Raw genomic sequence first — 16,958 nt, 5'->3', positions numbered from 1 at the left:
TATTATTGTTATTATTATTATTAATAAAAATAATAATAATAATAATGATAATAATAATTTTATTTTTACGTTTATTTTTTACAGTTTACAGGACATTTCTGACACAGTCGCTCACCGCCTTTTGCCCTGTAGAGTTCAGTTTACCCTCCGGACCACAAGATGGCGGTAACGTTCATTAACTAGTTTCCGTCTGTCACTGAAGCTTCCCGTCCAGTTTCCAAGATGGCGTCGCAGTACTACCAGGAGATGCAGGAGAGCTTCAGAAATAACAACAAGAGTCGAGAGTTCCCGGCTCACACAGCGAAGGTGCACTCGGTGGCGTGGAGCTGTGATGGAAGAAGACTGGCCTCCGGATCTTTTGATAAAACAGCCAGTGTGTTCATCCTGGAGAAAGACCGTCTGGTGAGTCACTGCGCTGCTAGCATGCTAACGTTAGCATAGCATCAGTGAATGAATGGACGGTGAAAGAGAGGAAACTCAAACTGACTGAACGTGTGTAAACATAATATCACAGCCGTTTAGGTAACTGTTTAATGTCATATCACACCGCTAACATGGCGGGTAGCCACGACATTAACGTGTGAAGTGTTAACGTTACGTTTGATTCATTGTCCAAATGTATAAAGTTAACTGTCGGTGTCTACTCACAGTTTTACCGCCTGAAAAATGACTGTTTTAAATGGTTATTAAACACTGAAACATCAAATCAAATGCTAAAACATTCACCTTCTTCCACTCTTATTATTATTATTATAGTAATATAAACCTATACACAGCCAGTGTGTGGCTCACTTGTAAAGAGCTGAATGGCCTGGATTAACTGTTAATATGAGGTTTTATTTATAGATGTAGGTATCAGTGATGTCACCAGTTTGTGGGCTTTGATGCAGACTTTATCCACCAAATGGGGAATGTTTCAAGGTCTTTGAACATCTGTTGACTTTATTAAATGTTGTGTTTGTCCTCAGGTGAAAGAGAATAACTACAGAGGTCATGGTGACAGCGTGGATCAGCTCTGCTGGCATCCAACCAACCCTGATCTGTTTGTCACAGCATCCGGAGACAAGACCATCCGTATATGGGACGTCCGTACCACCAAATGCATCGCCACTGTCAACACCAAAGGTGGGTATCTCAAGGTGGTGGCTGGAGTTTCATAAAGTAGGGTTTTTTGTCTTTATGTAAGAAAAAACATACACAGCAGTCAGTCACAAAACAAATAACTTGATCAAAACATCACAAACAGCAGTACGATAGGTGCTCAAAGACCAAGCAGATAAACATCGCTAACGTTACTGTGTCGTTAATCCCTGTCCGTGTTCAGGTGTCAACTCACACACCCATTACAGCGATGTTACAGCACATTAGAGTTAAAAATAATACAGTATCAGAGACATATCCATAGGAGATGCACTGAATTCAAGTAAGGAAGAACTGTATTTTAAGTCTGTTTGGTTAAAGGGTATTTTAATAAGCAGGAATTCAGCACAGTATGAAGGTGAGCGCAGTGCTCTGTTGATTTGATTTTTGGTAAGAAAGTTTTAGCACAGTTTTATTTACATTTAGCTTCTAGAAGATGCACTGATACTTATTAATTCTTATCATGATGCCAATATTTGTACATTAGCAGGAATGTAGCACAACATGGAAGTAGAAGCAGGGCTCTGTTGATTTAAATATGAAAGTGCAAAAAAGAAATCTGTACCTAAAAACAATAAATAATCGTGATAAATAATTCTAACCTTAATATCAATCAGAATAATTGTGATAATCATGCAGCCCTGGGTTATAGACACCTTCATCGCCATGTACACAGTTCTGCAGCAGACAAGTATGGAAAACAGCTTAGTATACAGACGAGAGAAACGTGAAGGCCAGGGAAGATGTTACAGGGGTTACTTCTTTTTATGTCTCGTACATATTCAGTCTCTCTTTCAAACTGGGTGCAGAATATTTGAGCGCTACTTGGGCGGAGACGGACGGTATTTTGTGGTGGTGCGTTGTTGCAATTCGCTGGTAAAGGAGATTACCTACGGATATATCAGCTCTGGGTGTGAATGCAGATTGTTACCTTTTCCATTAAATACAAAGTGGGTTAGTGGGTTTTTGGGCAGTGGGAAAGAGGCTTCTAGCCCAGGGGCCAGAACTGGCCCAATAAAGGATCCAATCTGGCCCACTGGATGACTTTGCACATCTAATGTTGAAGCACTAGTTAAGGGTTAGAGGTGCCAGGTTTCAGGTTTTTCCACCCCATCCAGAATACAGCTCTCTGATAACAATGAATACTTACTGTGGTCATATTTAAAGATATTAAACATTGTGAAAAACATTGTCAACCAGGAGCTTCAGTACAAAAGAATCTGTGTCAGACTTCTATCTCAAAACAATATGGTGAGCCCTGTTCAGGGCTCGACAGTGTGAGTGTTTCACTCGCACTGTCGAGCGAAAAAATATACTTAGGGGCACATGTGCGCATAAAAAAAATCAGCCAAAGCAGACTATATTTTTGTCAATAAAAAAAATATGATAATCTAACCGCAGATATTGGAGGAACTCCAGCCGCCTTCCCTTTTCGCCGTGTGACACGGTTATGGGTGGTTTTCCAAGCCACTGTCGGCACAATGAATATAAGTCACACTGTCGGCAGGGTGGGAATAAGTCAAAGTGTGGTGGAGACGAGGGACCAGGAAAAGCGCCGGACCTCCGGAGAAGCCTGCTCCGTTCTCCCCGCAGTTAGGGACCGTTCGCTGCAGTTAGGGACCGTTCGCTGCAGTTAGGGACCGTTCGCCACGGTACCACTGCTGGGCAGGGTGGAAATAAGTCCTGCAGAGTTTCAGAGGACCTGGAGAATGTTTTAGGATAGTAATAACATTACATAAGATAATCATATTGCAAAGATAATAAAAATAAGATAATAACATTAAAGACAAAATTAAATTGCAATACTTTTTCAAAACTTGATGATTTTACCTTTTTGTACATTTTGTATACAAATTCATTAAATAATTTTGCTTGTAAATGTCTATTTGCATCACGTTTATTACAGAAAACACATTATTTGCTCAATTTACATTGTGCCCCTAAAGTTCTTTGTGCGCTCCTTACTTTTTCAACTTAGGAACACATGTGCTCCTTGGGGAAAAAAAGTTAGCGTCAAGCCTTGCTGTTGCTAAGGAACGGACAAAACTTCCGATTTGTAAAAGGTTTATAAGCCAGAGGATGACTTCACCTTCTTCTTCGATAGCTGCCACTTCAGTGTGAGTGGAAAATTATTAAAAGAATGCAATGACAGTGACTGAATGTGGAAAAACTCAGACATGCTGTTGAATTTGCACACATTTTTCTCAGTATGTAGTGGACTGGCCATCATTAGTTTTGCAAATGGATGAACAGAATGAACTTCTTTACACTAAAAAAAGGGTTTGTTTCAAAGGGTTGTTATTGACAGGTTATTATGCATTAGTTTCACTGGTCCCGCCCACTTGAGAGGGCCCATGATCTAAAATGAGTTTGACACCTCTGCTTTAGAGTGAAGTGAGATGTGAATTCTGATGACCATACAAACATGTAAACAGTAATATTTATGGATAATATCTGGAAGTTAGCATGGCTGCAGACTCAGAGCCTGAAGCTTCCCAGCAGGACTCCAGACACTAGTTTTTACAGTAACACATTCTGAATGACACCTCCTACGACTGACAGAGCCGAGGAGACACCCTGCTCCCTCCCTGCTGCTCCGCTTCCCTCCTAAACAAAGAGTAAAGTCATGTGTTCAGGGGTAGTTCACAAGTTAATAGATAATCCCAGATAAACCACTGTCCTTTATAACAAGTCTCATATCGTGTTTTTTAGGAGAGAACATCAACATCTGCTGGAGCCCTGACGGTCAGACCATCGCTGTGGGGAACAAAGACGATGTGGTGACCTTCATCGACGCCAAGACGCACCGCTCCAAGGCAGAGGAGCAGTTCAAGTTCGAGGTGAACGAGATCTCCTGGAACAACGACAACGACATGTTCTTCCTCACAAACGGCAACGGCTGCATCAATATCCTGAGGTAGGAACCCACACAGAGTGACCAGGCAGTCCTGCCGCACAAACAAACTCTGAATTTGTTTTTCCCAATGAAAAGCTGTCTGTACTGTGCTCTCGAGCAGTCTTCACACGCGGACAGCCGCCAGCTGGCGAGTGAAGCCACTATCTGCAGAAGGTGTCGTGGTAGAAACTTGAAGCTTGAAGCTTGAAGTTGCAGGAGAGACGTTCTCTAGTTTTTCACATTGATCCCACCATCTGATGATGGGACTTCTTCTCTTCTATACTGTTTCTCTGAACATTGTTTTCTCACATTGATGGCATTGAACAGAATTCACATGACTGAATTTTTGGTCATATGTTATTGTGCAACCAAAAAGGAAATAACAAAAGTTATTTTGATTCATAAGGAACACAGGTAACACGTTTTATACTTCCTCTTAACATAATCCACTTAGTCCTGTATGTATTTTGTACGTACACCTTATTTTGAAACGTTTAGTCACATGTGTGTGTCCTGGGCTATTTCAAAGCATTTACTGTGAAGGTCAGAATACAGATGCACTGCTGGTTTGACCACAGATACTGTATGCGAATGGCAGCAGCTTTCTCTCAGTCAGCTCCTTCAGCTCGTCAGGTTGACAGTGTGCATCTCTTTGAGCTCAAATATTTTCATTGCCTTGGGTTTTATGCCTCTGTGCAGGTGATAGTCGTGGCCGGAGGCGTTATGTTTTGAGGTTGTCCATCCGTCTGTTCCTCCCATTCTTGTGAACCCAATATCTCAAGAACATCTGAGGGGAATTTATTTAAATTTTGCACTGTTGTCCACTTGCACTCAGCGATGAACTGATTAGTATTTGGTAGTCATAGGTCAAAGGTCAAGGTCATTGTGACTTGGTCTGCCTCATTCTCTTGAACAACAGATCTCAAGAACATCTGAAGGGAATTTCATCAAATTTGGCACAAATGTCGACTTTGTTTTCACTTCAGTTTCTAAGTTTCAGCCATCGTGGTGTTTTTATTTCAAACCACGAAAGAAATTGAAAGAAATTATCTGACACACGCTGCCGTCACGATATATTTTTATTTCTGTCCCATCTCGACACAACAACGACGTTCCAAAGGAAAACACACTCAGGTAAATGGAGCTTTTCTGTCAGGGATTTTGGGTGATCCACAGTTCATCAAACTACCAACGCACCTGGTGTCAACATGCTGTCAGATAAAGCTGTGTGTTCTGTAGGGGTGTGAACTCTCCGATACTGAGTGTGTACTTTTTTACTCTGTATTACAGTGTGTGTATGTGTGTGTTTTGGAGCTGAAGTGAACAGTGTGTGCGTGTGTGTTTGCAGTTATCCAGAGCTGAAGCCCATCCAGTCCATCAACGCTCACCCATCCAACTGCATCTGCATCAAGTTTGACCCCACGGGGAAATACTTCGCCACAGGAAGTGCCGACGCCCTCGTCAGCCTGTGGGACGTGGATGAGCTGGTGTGTGTCCGCTGCTTCTCCAGGTCAGTGTTGATGTGCTTCACCTTTTCTCTGCCTGTGTTGATGAATCTGTATCATTATGACTCGATGTTACCTGTGATGTTACCTTATCACTGAATCTGTCCTTTTACTGACTGCTGCTGACGCTGCAGGCTGGACTGGCCTGTGAGGACGCTGAGCTTCAGCCATGATGGCAGGATGTTGGCCTCGGCCTCTGAGGATCACTTCATAGACATCGCAGAGGTGGAAACAGGTCAGTGTGAGAGATGATGACCGTTAACGTCTTAGGTGATGAAACCTGAGCAGTGGAGTTGGGCTCATGGGCAGTTTGAGTCTTCAGTGGACTTGTGCTGGTTTGTAAAAAGGCAGCTGTAGAAAAGAACAGTTAAAATCTGAGGAAGGCTTTCACATCATCACCATCATCATCATCATCCTGCAGCAGTTAGTAAACACGCAGCTGATGTTTTAAATAATTTCCTGTTACAAGAAAAAAGCCGCAGAGATCCAGAGAGCTGAGAGTCCACCATCAACAGCTGCTTTAACTGAACCCAGTGTTTTAGCTCACTTGTGTATGTGTGTGTGTGTGTGTGTGTGTGTGTGTAGGAGAGAAGCTGTGGGAGGTTCAGTGTGACTCTCCGACCTTCACCGTCGCCTGGCACCCAAAGAGGCCGCTGCTGGCCTACGCCTGCGACGACAAGGAGGGCAAATACGACAACAACCGAGAGGCCGGCACCGTCAAACTGTTCGGCCTCCCCAACGACTCCTGAGACACACGAGCTGAGGTTTAACTGGAGCGACGCAACAGTAAACACATGAAACATCCTGAAGCCACAGTAACCTCCTGTCTCCAGCAGAGGGCGCAGCTCACTCTTTCAATCTGTTTCTATACTCCACTGTCAGTGCTGTAATATATTGTTTTTATGTAAAATATGCTTTTTGATATTAAACCGAGTCTCTTTGTAAATGTTGTTTGTCTCGAGCTCTGATTGCTGAATTATGATTTTTCTCATTAATGTCGAAAGCTGAAAAAATAAAATCACAACAAAAATAGTGCCAGTAAAAATAAAATAAGCAAATGTAAATTTAAATGCCAACTAAATCCACCTTTTAGACAAATGGGTCAAATCATGTCCTACCAAAAAAAAGATGTTTAAAGATGTGTCCCAGATGTTTGTCAACACCTTTGTCAGATTTCAAAAACATAATCAGGTATAAAAGGAGTTTGCTGTATCCCGAGCACTCCTGCCTCGCTTTGTTTCCTTCATAATATCACAAACACCTCTAACAGATAAAACCCTGAAAGAGTCGTCAGCTGACAGTGGGCGTGTCTGTATCTTCTGTGGTGACAGACGGGCGCAGTGTGAGTTCCAATCTGAGGTGTTGGGCGTGGGCAGGTGACAGGTGGAGCCTCAGAGCCGCAGGATGTATCACCTCGCAGTTTCCTGTCGTCACAGGAGGGATCATGTCACAAGACAACCCTCGGTTCCTCCTTTAATTAATTCTAATGTACTTCATCTCCACGTGAGAGCAGAGCCGTCCAAGAAAGCGACGGCGCTCAGTGAGCTTCCTGTTGGCTGAAGGCCCTCTGCTGACTCACCTGCATCTCCTCACTAACTCACCTTTCCTTATTTTGTGAGGTGATACTTTAAGAATCTGTGCAGCTGCTGAAACAGACGGATGCACCTAACTGACGCTGTTAAACTGGATTCAGTTCAGTTGGATCAGGAGTAGGTCAGGGACTGTTCTTTACTCATCAGAGGGGAGGGGCGGCTGGGGTGTGACTTTGGTTTTGTTTCTTTATACTGTTGTGTTCTTTACCCTCCCTAAAGCTACGAATATTCGTCCTTAATCCTCAGGTTGTGGCGATGATAAGTGATGTAACTTTGATGATTTTCATGCTTTCTTTAAAAACAGATTCGGTAAAAACAAGCCAAAAAACACAAGTATATTAAAATGAGTACAAAATACAACCATTTAAACTTGTATGCTCTTATCCTCAGCCAAAATAAAAAATACAAGTCCTTTAAAAGTTCAGTTTTTTTGTTTGGTAGCTTATAAAATCTTAGTCCTGGGTTCTTTACCATGTTGGTAGTGGCCCCAGCACACGGCAGCTTTTAGGTATTTTTGTGTTGTTTCCCACTGTAGCAGGTGTAAATGACGAGGAGGCCCCTTCATGCAACACAAAGTCAATGGAGAGGGGTGAATTGTTTTCCCCTTCAGCGGAGGCGGGACTTAAATGTGCTCTGTCTCTATATCAGGGATTGGCAACCTGCAGCTCCAGAGCCACATGAGGCTCTTTAACCCTGTGGCTTTGACAAAATAGTAATATGGAAATGAATAACAGCTTTTTTTTTTATCATTGTTGTAGGCCAAAGGAAAATATGCACCAAATAAAAAACATGTTTAACTTTTTGTCGACTAAAATGTGCTTCAATCGTCTGTGGCCTGACACCTTCACCTCTACATTTTGCCAAACCTCAAAAGTGGATCCACAGTGAGGTTAGCAATGAGGTTGCAAATCCAAAAAGTAAAGTTTCAGAGGAGAACAGATAATTCAACAGAGCGTGGATGGCTTCATTTGCTTTTAACGCCAGCTTTGCAAATTTAAAGTTCCAAATAATCGTTAAATAGCCCACTGCAGAGTCACCACTTTGTGGTAAAACACCAAATTAATGTTCATTTAGACCTGTTGATTTGATAATTTAGACTTATCAGTCTGTGTTCCCTTCATTATGGGGCTAAAATATATTTTTGCAGCTCCAGACAGATTTTGTTTTTATCATTGTTGGTCAAACATGGCTCTTCTGATATTAAAGGTTGCCGAACCATGTTTTACACAATTAGTCATATTTTATATTTTCAGTATGTAACAACCTTACTTGTCCTTCTTTGATCACCAACCCTGCACTTTAATAAAATCATATTTATTTCAAGAATGATGAACTGAAGCAGTCCTTTGACGCAGCCCCTGATCATAAAGCACTCTGTAGCTAAAAGCTGAATGTAACTAACTACTATTGATAGTTTTATCATCTGTTATTTCACCATGTTTGTGGCTAGACATGAAACAGGATGTGCTTCAGTCAATCAGTGTTTTCACAGTTTTATTTTCACCTGAGTGCAGTTTGAGTCGTCATGTTCTGTTGAACTAAACGGGACGCAGTGAGAACACAGAGTACAGTGTGTGTGTGTGTGTGTGTGTGTGTGTGTACTGAAGACTTCAGAAATGATCCGAGTGAAGCACCTGGTGTATTGAGTTGAGCGTGGTGGCCTGATGTATGTGGATGGCCCTTGAGCGTGTCGTCCCATCAGTCTCCTGCTGATCCCAGCTCTTATTTACTGTGAAGAGGTGGGTCAGTATGAACGGATGTGATTGCCAGCGAGCATGTTGAGATAATAAATCAAACGCTGCTGCCTGCAGGGTCTCCTTGTGTGAGCAGGAATCTGATTTGACTTTTAATGGTCTGATCTTCACAGAGCAGCCTCGGCGCTCCACTTACTGCCGGACAATAAATCAGGGATGTTTTGGCACGTTGATGTGACTCTACAGAACTGCATTAGATACTGCTGGTGCTGTACACTCACTCAGAATCATCTGTTTAACCTCTGAGGACACTGTCATCGAGGTAACAGGAGAAATAACTTAATATTTATTTCACTGCTGATAAATGTTTGTTCCTCTTCTCTCACTGTAGCAACACTCAGTCAGTAGCCTACACACTTTATTTATTTCACTAAAGTCCAAACATGCCAGATGATATATATATTTGAATACCCAGAGTCTGGCAGAAACTAGTGCCATTTAATATGAAACACTAACTATTTGTCTTGAGGTGACGTTTTTAATGAGATTTCATGAGACTCAACACCTCACCAATCAGCTGCGAGCACTACAGGACATATGGAGGACTAGGCAGTACAAAAGTGATGAGCGGTCCGATTCTTTTCACAGTTGCAGGTGTACAGAAAACATCTAACTTTTGCTAACCTGTCTATATGTTAAATAATGTATTTTGAGCCTGTGCTTGTTTGTATGTAGGCCATGTAAACCCAACCGTTGTTACAGAAATATGATCTGATCACATCGATTTGTCGTCCCTTCCTGGCTAACCAGAATATGTCACACCTCGAGAGAACGGTTGGCTCTCTCTCGTTCTTTCAGTGTAGCAGCTCGGCTGTCTGAACTGGAGTCAGTCGCATCTTGTTCACTCGCAGGCAGTGTGAGTGGTACCCTACAGTAACCACGAGTGGGAGCACGGATTCATGAGTGGACGTTGGACAGGCTGACCTGGTTCATATTGGACACTTAAAAAGATTTGCTCATTCGTTTTTGACCATCACCAGAGCACAATTTAGGTCATAATTTCCAACATGTTATCATCCCAAGTCAAAAGTCACATTGTCTGTGGACTTTACGTCTACATCTTACACACTAGGTATCCTCCTGCGTCTGCTGTTGACGCTCTGGGACGCCACAACCAACGCTGGGATGCTGACAAAGGCAAGTGGTTAGGTTTAGAAAACATCATGGTTTGGCTCTACGTTCATATGGAGAGTGAGCACTGAGCTCCGGGGTGAAAGTTGAGGGTTTGTTGGACCCATCCACCTCCCCTCCTGCCCGCCCTGTAGGGACTTTCCAACTCCTGTCGTTACTTCATACCATCACAGAACTTTGAACTTTGAGCTGATAACAATCTGGGCAGTCCTTTTACTCTCTAGCCAGGAGAACACGGCGTCCATGATGGATCCATCAGACCACAGCACACTGTTCCACTTTGTGTCGGTCCCTCTCAGATGAGCTCGGGCTCAGGGAAGTCGGCGCTGTTTCTGGATGTTGTTGACATGAATGCTGAAAGGCACATGCAGGTTTTTGGAGCAACATATGCTGCCATCCAGACAATGTCTTTTTCAGGGACGTCCCTGGTTATTCAAGTCGAAGAGACTCATTGCGCACATGCTCCAACAACGTGGCTTTGTAGTAACAGAGTGCAGGTACTAGACTGACCTGCCTGCAGTCCACACCTGCCTCCCATTGAAAATGTGTGGGACATTATAAAGCCCAAAAATACAACAACAGAGACCCCAGACAGTGTTGCAAATAGAGTCGTATATCAAGCGAAAATAGGAAAGAATTTCACTTCAAAAACTTCAACATTTAGAGTCCTCAGTTCCCAAACACTCACTGAGTGTTGTTTAAAGAAAAGGTGATGTCACAGTGATATGCTCCGCTCCCGACCTTTTTGGAAAATGTTGCAGGCAAGTGTGTGAGTGTGAACATCAAACATCTTGTCTCTGTACTGCAGTAAACTGAATATAGCTCAAAAAAGGATTTATATTCTGTGTCTGCTTAGACCTGGGGTGGATCCTACAAACACGGACAGAGACAGTGTCAGGTATAAATCCAGTTTCACGCTGATCAATATTGTCTTTGATTGAACGGCGGCTTTTCTCAGGATGATCCTCCTCTGTTCATCAGACGCAGGTGTGATCAGTGCATTCACACACTAATGTATGTGTGTGTGTTTTCACATGTGTTTGCTGAGTGTATCACTGATGAGGTAATTGTGTGTGTTAAGGGAGGGCAGCTGTGTGCAGAGAGATAATCAGACCCACCCGTCTGTTTGCTGCAGTCACAACACATTAGTCTCTGGATCTGTTAAAGGCCACTTTGGCCATTCGGGGTAATTGCTGCGCGGCGCTGACCCGATGCTTCCTGATTGATTTTTGGAGTTTTGGTGAGATGAGAATCTGTGATGCTCGGTCACTCCCTCCATCCCTCAGCTTTCCTGATGGCTTAATAAATGTGTTTTATTTCAGTCTGACGGGAGGAAGTCAACACAAATAACATGATTAAAGGAAGTTATGTTTTATTCTTAATATTTTAGTCAAGATAAGATTTTCAGAGGAGTGTAATTAAACACACATCATATGTAGGTGCAAGGCTCTGTGGAAACAGCACCGATTCAAAGATTAACACCCGCACGCTGACCCCTGGATCTTTGTTAAAATGGTTAAAGAAGGTCTGTCAGAATTAACATGTCAGTCACGATGCAATTAGGGTCCGAACACTGCACGTTTTTTTTTTAATCACATTAACTGCATGCTGCTATTCGTCCCTTTAATGCACCTTTACTTGCTGTCAAACTGCTGCAGCAGGACAATGAGACACCACTGCACTTTGGAACGGCTCCTCTCACTTTAAAAAAGCTCAGGTGACAAGTCAAATCAAAAAATGATCTGCACCTTGTGTCAAACCAAATTAAAATATCACCAAAGTACTTTGAGTTTGAGCTGCAACCTAGGAGCTGAGCACACAGCTGCAGCTAATCAAACTGATGTTACTGCATCACCGGAGATGGCAAAGTGCTCTTTAGGAGTGAGTGGATCACTACAGACCTGTCGATAACACTAGCACTTGATAAATGGCTTCATACGAGTAGGGAAAAACACTACTAGCTGCTAGGCTAATTTATGTAATGTAAAATGTCATAGGCTTAAGCTAATAATGTTAGCATGTTAATTGACAATTAATTTGTTGGTGAAGCATGTGAGTTGGAGTGCAGCAGAATTTTGTAACAGGTACCTTTGTGACAGGGCTGTAGGCTCCATAGGAGTGTTAAAATGTGTTTGTCTTGTTGTGTTATTGGGAGCCAGAATAGAAGGAGTCATGGCTCAAAACCAGCCGCCACTGCCCGTCAACAAAAACAAAGATGGTTAAATGTGATAAGACCAAAGGACTGGACGGAGGCCATCATCAAAAATGCTCACATGTGCAGCGCACACTTCATATCAGGTTAGGGAAAAAGTATTTCCTGTTGTAGGGATGAATAAGGTTATGTGTATTAAGGGTTATCATGTCCACCTCATCAGAAACTGGGGAGGGATTAAGAGGAATATTGGATTTCTCTGCAACGCTAACTTTTTAGCACATTAGCTAACGTTAGCTTCCATAGCAAAACAAACAAGTGTGGTCCTCCTTTGTAAGATTGGCTTCCTGTGACATCATCCATCCACTGAGTGAGAGCATACGGGTCGGCCAGTCTGGTCCCGTTGGTCAGTGTTTACTTATTCAAGTAACACTGGCGGTCCCGGAGAGTGAGTGACCTGACATGGTGCGTTGGTAAATTCAGTCTGACGCTCTACACTGGAACTCCTGAAAAGTGCAAATGCTGTCAGATTACCGGGATCACTTCCTGCCTTCTTGTGATGACATGATGACTTTAGCAGAACAGTGATTCTCCTGTGTAGTTGGATGGACGGTGGCGAGCAGAGACCTGTGGTTGCACCGGGCAGCCTCCACTTGTAAATGAGCAGTGTGAGTGTGACGGAGCAGGAGCTGCTGAATACATGCAGTTTGAGAGGAGACACATTTCTCTCTGCGCAGATAAAGTGTGTGTGCTCAGCAAAGCGTCCCTGGATGGATGAAGGCTCCAGCTGTAGGTTCTTTATCACAGACAACAATACAAGACATTCAGGTTTCTAATTTGTGGTTCTGACCTCAGGGAATAAGCAGCGAGGGCGCAGATTACTGCTTTAACTAGAAGTGCAGGAGTCAGGACTTTTCTTTCTGGAGAGGCAGCGAACTGCTGACAGCCGCAGTGCTTGGCTGGCTGAGCCCAATACTCCGGATAAAGACAAGAAGGTCACACACATGAACACCCACATGGGAGCAGAGGAGAGAGATGTGAAAAGCGAGAAAGAGAAGTGTGGACATTTACGTTTTTATTCTCTCACCCAGCAGGCTCACAGCAGATGCTTCGGTCGTGTAGTTTTTATCGTTGACTCTGATTTTTTTTCAGCATCAGTTAATGTGTCACTCAGTTTTTAATGAAGTGAGTGACAGTGTCTTTAAAATGTTTCTTTCTGTCTAATCAACAGTCCAAAGCTGAAAATATTCGACATACATAATATATAAAGTGTGAAGCAGAGACGAGCAGCAAAGGTTCATATCTGAAAATTTCTGAGAATCAGAAACCGTTCATCGATCCGTCCTCTACTTCAGTCCGGGCTGAAATCTCGCAACTCTTAGAGGGATTGTCGTTAAGTGTGAGAGCAACATTCACAGTTTGTTTTTTCACCTGTCTGTGCACATCCGACATACACTCAGCGACCACTTTATTAGGTACACCTTGCTTGTACCAGGTTGGACCCCCTTTTTAATTCTTGGTGTCATAGATTCAGCAAGGTGCTGGAAACATTCGGCTGCACATCCATGATGAGAATCTCCCGTTCCAGCACATCCCAAAGGTGCTCTATTGGACTGAGATCTGGTGACTGTGGAGGCCATTGGAGTACAGTGAACTCATTGTCATGTTTGAGATGATGTGAGCTTTGTGACATGGTGCGTTATCCTGCTGGAAGTAGCCATCAGAAGATGGGTACACTGTGGTCATAAAGGGATGGACACGCTCAGCAACAATACTCAGGTAGGCTGTGGTGTTTAAACCATGCTCAGTTGGTACTAAGAAAATCTCCCCCACACCATTACACCAGCAGCAGCAGCCTGAACTGTTGATACAAGGCAGGATGGATCCATGCTTCCATCTGAATGTGGTTTTTCCAATCTTCTATTGTCCAGTTTTGGTGAATTGTAGCCTCAGTTTCCTGTTGTTAGCTGACAGGAGTGGCACCTGGTGTGGTCTTCTGCTGCTGTAGCCCATCTGCTTCAAGGTTGGACAAGGTGTTGTTGCTTCAGAGATGCTCTTCTGCACACCTTGGTTGGAACCAGTGCTTATTTGACTTCCTGTTGCCTTTCTATCATCTTGAACCAGTCTGGCCATTCTCCTCTGACCTCTGGCATCAACAAGGCATTTTGGCTCACTGGATATTTTCCAGTGAGCAGCTCTCCCCCCTTTTCCTGATCGTACTTTATATACAGCACAGCAAGGTGGCAACAACATGATATTTACTGCCTTGAACAGGCGGTATAAAAGAGGCTACTGCATCCACACTCTCGCAGAGCCGAGCAAACTCTGGTCACATGCAGCAGCAAAACAGCAGGTGCAGTGAAAGTGAAACTTCCGTTCCTGCTCCTCTCATCCATCAGTCTGATCTGATCAGCGCAACTGATAGGTTATTTAGAGTTCCGCTTGCTCTGTTTTCATGGACCTGCAAAAACCTCAGAAAAAACATGGTCAGCAACCAGACATATTTGCCATATTTGTCTCTCGGTGTCTTAAACTCCTGGGACGATGCCTCTAAACTAAGAATATATTTGGATATTTAAATGATGGATGTTTTCAGCAGCCACATTTATCAACTCCCGATAGTTCCTGCGCTGTCATCGGTCAGATGAGAACATTTCATTAATCACATGAAAACCCTGTCATTAGATGATTTCTGTGCTCAGATTTGCACTGGTTTCTACGTTAGATTGATAAACGTGACCTATACTCTTTTTTTCTGTGAAAACAAGACTAAACTCTGAAGTTTGAGTTTATTTCAGGTGTTTTATCTGCTGGAGCTTTGGCTCAGGTGGTGAAGTGATGTTTGCTGCTTGATGACAAAATTTATCACACAGGAGTTCCTGCTTTCACCTGATGACGCTCCGTCATGTTTTCCTTTATTCTCTGAAGTTGACACCGTCAACTTAGCAATTTATCACATACTGAACCACCTGGAGTCTGCAAACACATACAGTATGCCCGCATCTTCATGGATTTCACTTCTGCATTCAACACAATAAACCCGGTCAAACTGTTAAATAAATTACTGGACATGAACATTGACCCATGCATCTGTCACTGGATTCACAGCTTTCTCTGGAACAAGCAACAGAAGGTGAAGATCAACAATAACACATCCTCCCCTCTGTTCCTCAGAACAGGCGCACCCCAGGGCTGTGTTCTCTCACCCTGGCTATTCTCCCTTTACACAACCCAGCTCACATCCCACCACAGCTCTGTCAACCTGTACAAGTACGCAGATGACTCAACCATCATAGGACTCATCACCAACAACCAAGAAACAGAATACCGTGCACAGATCAACCAAGTAGTGACCTGGTGCACAGACAATGATCTCCTACTCAACACATCAAAAACGCAAGAACTCATCGTCGACCTAAGACACCAGCCATCCCCCAAAACTCCTGTCTTTATTAAAGGTGAATCCATCTCCATCACTGACACAAACTCCTCGGAACCCACATCAGCAACAACCTCAAATGGAAAATAAACACAGATCACATCTATAAAAAAGCCCAGCAAAGACTTTTCTACCTGTGACAGCTCAAGAAGTTCAGAGTAAGGTTTCATCTCCTGCTCTGCTTCTACACAGCCATCGTCGAAAGCATTCTCACCTCATCCATTACAGTCTGCTTCGGTAGTCTCAACACACTCTCCCGGAAGAAATTACAGCGCATCATTAAAGCCCCTACAAGGAACTTTCATTTTGGGTTGATTTTGGCGACCCTGTGGACAAAAGTGGTAGTGTTTTGCTGGAATGAAGCCTACATTTCCCATGAGCTCTAGCGCGTATTGTCATAAAGACACTTACCTGGCTCGTGCATATGTTTGTTTTGGGGATGAATGAAACAACAAGACGGGAAAACTTTGCCCCCGCTCCTATCGGGGATCCCAGCTCACCTCGGCCGCGCCCCAGCTTCACCTTCACCGCCGGCGGGGTAAACGCAGCGGTCGGCTGGTAAGGCTGAAGGCCTGTTTGCCGAGCACTTCCACAGCTTCTTGGACTGAGTATGGAGCGGTGCCTCGCCTCTTTATTTCTCGGCACTCGCTGGACCCTGTCGACAGCCCGGATGAGGTGTTCCAGCCCCGTGTCCCCTGCTCTCCTCGTCCCCGTTGGCGTGGGGTGAATCTGCACAACCTGCGGCCTCTGTGTGTGGCTCCCCGGACAGCTAACGCCGTGGACCCACCGGCTCCTGCCAGGATTGGGCTGGTAAATGCTAGATCGCTAGCAAACAAAACGTTTATCCTGAAGGATTTCCTGACTTCCCGAGGATTGGATTTTCTCTGTGTGACTGAGACGTGGCTGACTGTTGGTGAGTCCAGTGCTTTCACAGAACTTTTACCCGATGATTGCTGCTATTTTAACTCCCCGCGGACGTCAGGTCGAGGAGGAGGAATAGGACAATTGCCTCCAGTTTCATTCCCATTGCAATAAACATTCTGAACGCTGAGGATTAAGCATGGCCCTTATGTATTATGAATATGTGTTTGCCTGTACCAATGAGCTGTACTGGAAACAAATTCCACCAGCCTGGCTGTGTGGTCATTAAAAGAATCAGAATCAGAATTCTACAAGTTGTTGACTGCGACCGCCGCTCCTCTTCTTCCTCTAACGAGAAAACGATGCCGCAGCAATTAATCTCATCTTTTCTTCTCTGAACTTTTCCAACAATGAACACCACTGATGGATGGTTTAGTGGAGCAGGAGCGATGGCCTGTTCACAATGATGAACTGGACTCCTCTCTGTG

The 16,958-nt window shown here is 43.7% G+C and overlaps 1 protein-coding gene across 1 annotated transcript; it reads left to right on the top strand.

Moving 5' to 3' along the window:
- Positions 1–201: 201 nt before the first annotated feature.
- thoc3 (THO complex 3) lies at positions 202–6,488 on the top strand. The gene is made up of 6 exons (XM_033632768.2): positions 202–402; positions 969–1,125; positions 3,853–4,057; positions 5,385–5,546; positions 5,676–5,776; positions 6,127–6,488. The coding sequence occupies exons 1-6, from the start codon at positions 223–225 to the stop codon at positions 6,288–6,290; spliced, it is 969 nt and encodes a 322-aa protein (XP_033488659.1). The 5' UTR covers positions 202–222; the 3' UTR covers positions 6,291–6,488.
- Positions 6,489–16,958: the final 10,470 nt, after the last annotated feature.

Source organism: Epinephelus lanceolatus, chromosome 7 (genome assembly GCF_041903045.1).
Source record: "Epinephelus lanceolatus isolate andai-2023 chromosome 7, ASM4190304v1, whole genome shotgun sequence".
Classification (NCBI taxonomy): domain Eukaryota; kingdom Metazoa; phylum Chordata; class Actinopteri; order Perciformes; family Serranidae; genus Epinephelus; species Epinephelus lanceolatus.
Note: the sequence above shows the minus strand (reverse complement) of the source record. Positions and strands in the feature narration are given on the sequence as shown.

What these genes read in the sequence shown, in the direction of transcription:
- thoc3 (XM_033632768.2), top strand. Translation starts at nt 223, where the DNA reads ATGGCGTCGCAGTACTACCAGGAGATGCAGGAGAGCTTCAGAAATAAC. An exon ending in TCCTGGAGAAAGACCGTCTG is followed by an intron (nt 403 to 968) that starts GTGAGTCACTGC and finishes GTTTGTCCTCAG; the next exon opens with GTGAAAGAGAATAACTACAG. An exon ending in CATCGCAGAGGTGGAAACAG is followed by an intron (nt 5,777 to 6,126) that starts GTCAGTGTGAGA and finishes GTGTGTGTGTAG; the next exon opens with GAGAGAAGCTGTGGGAGGTT.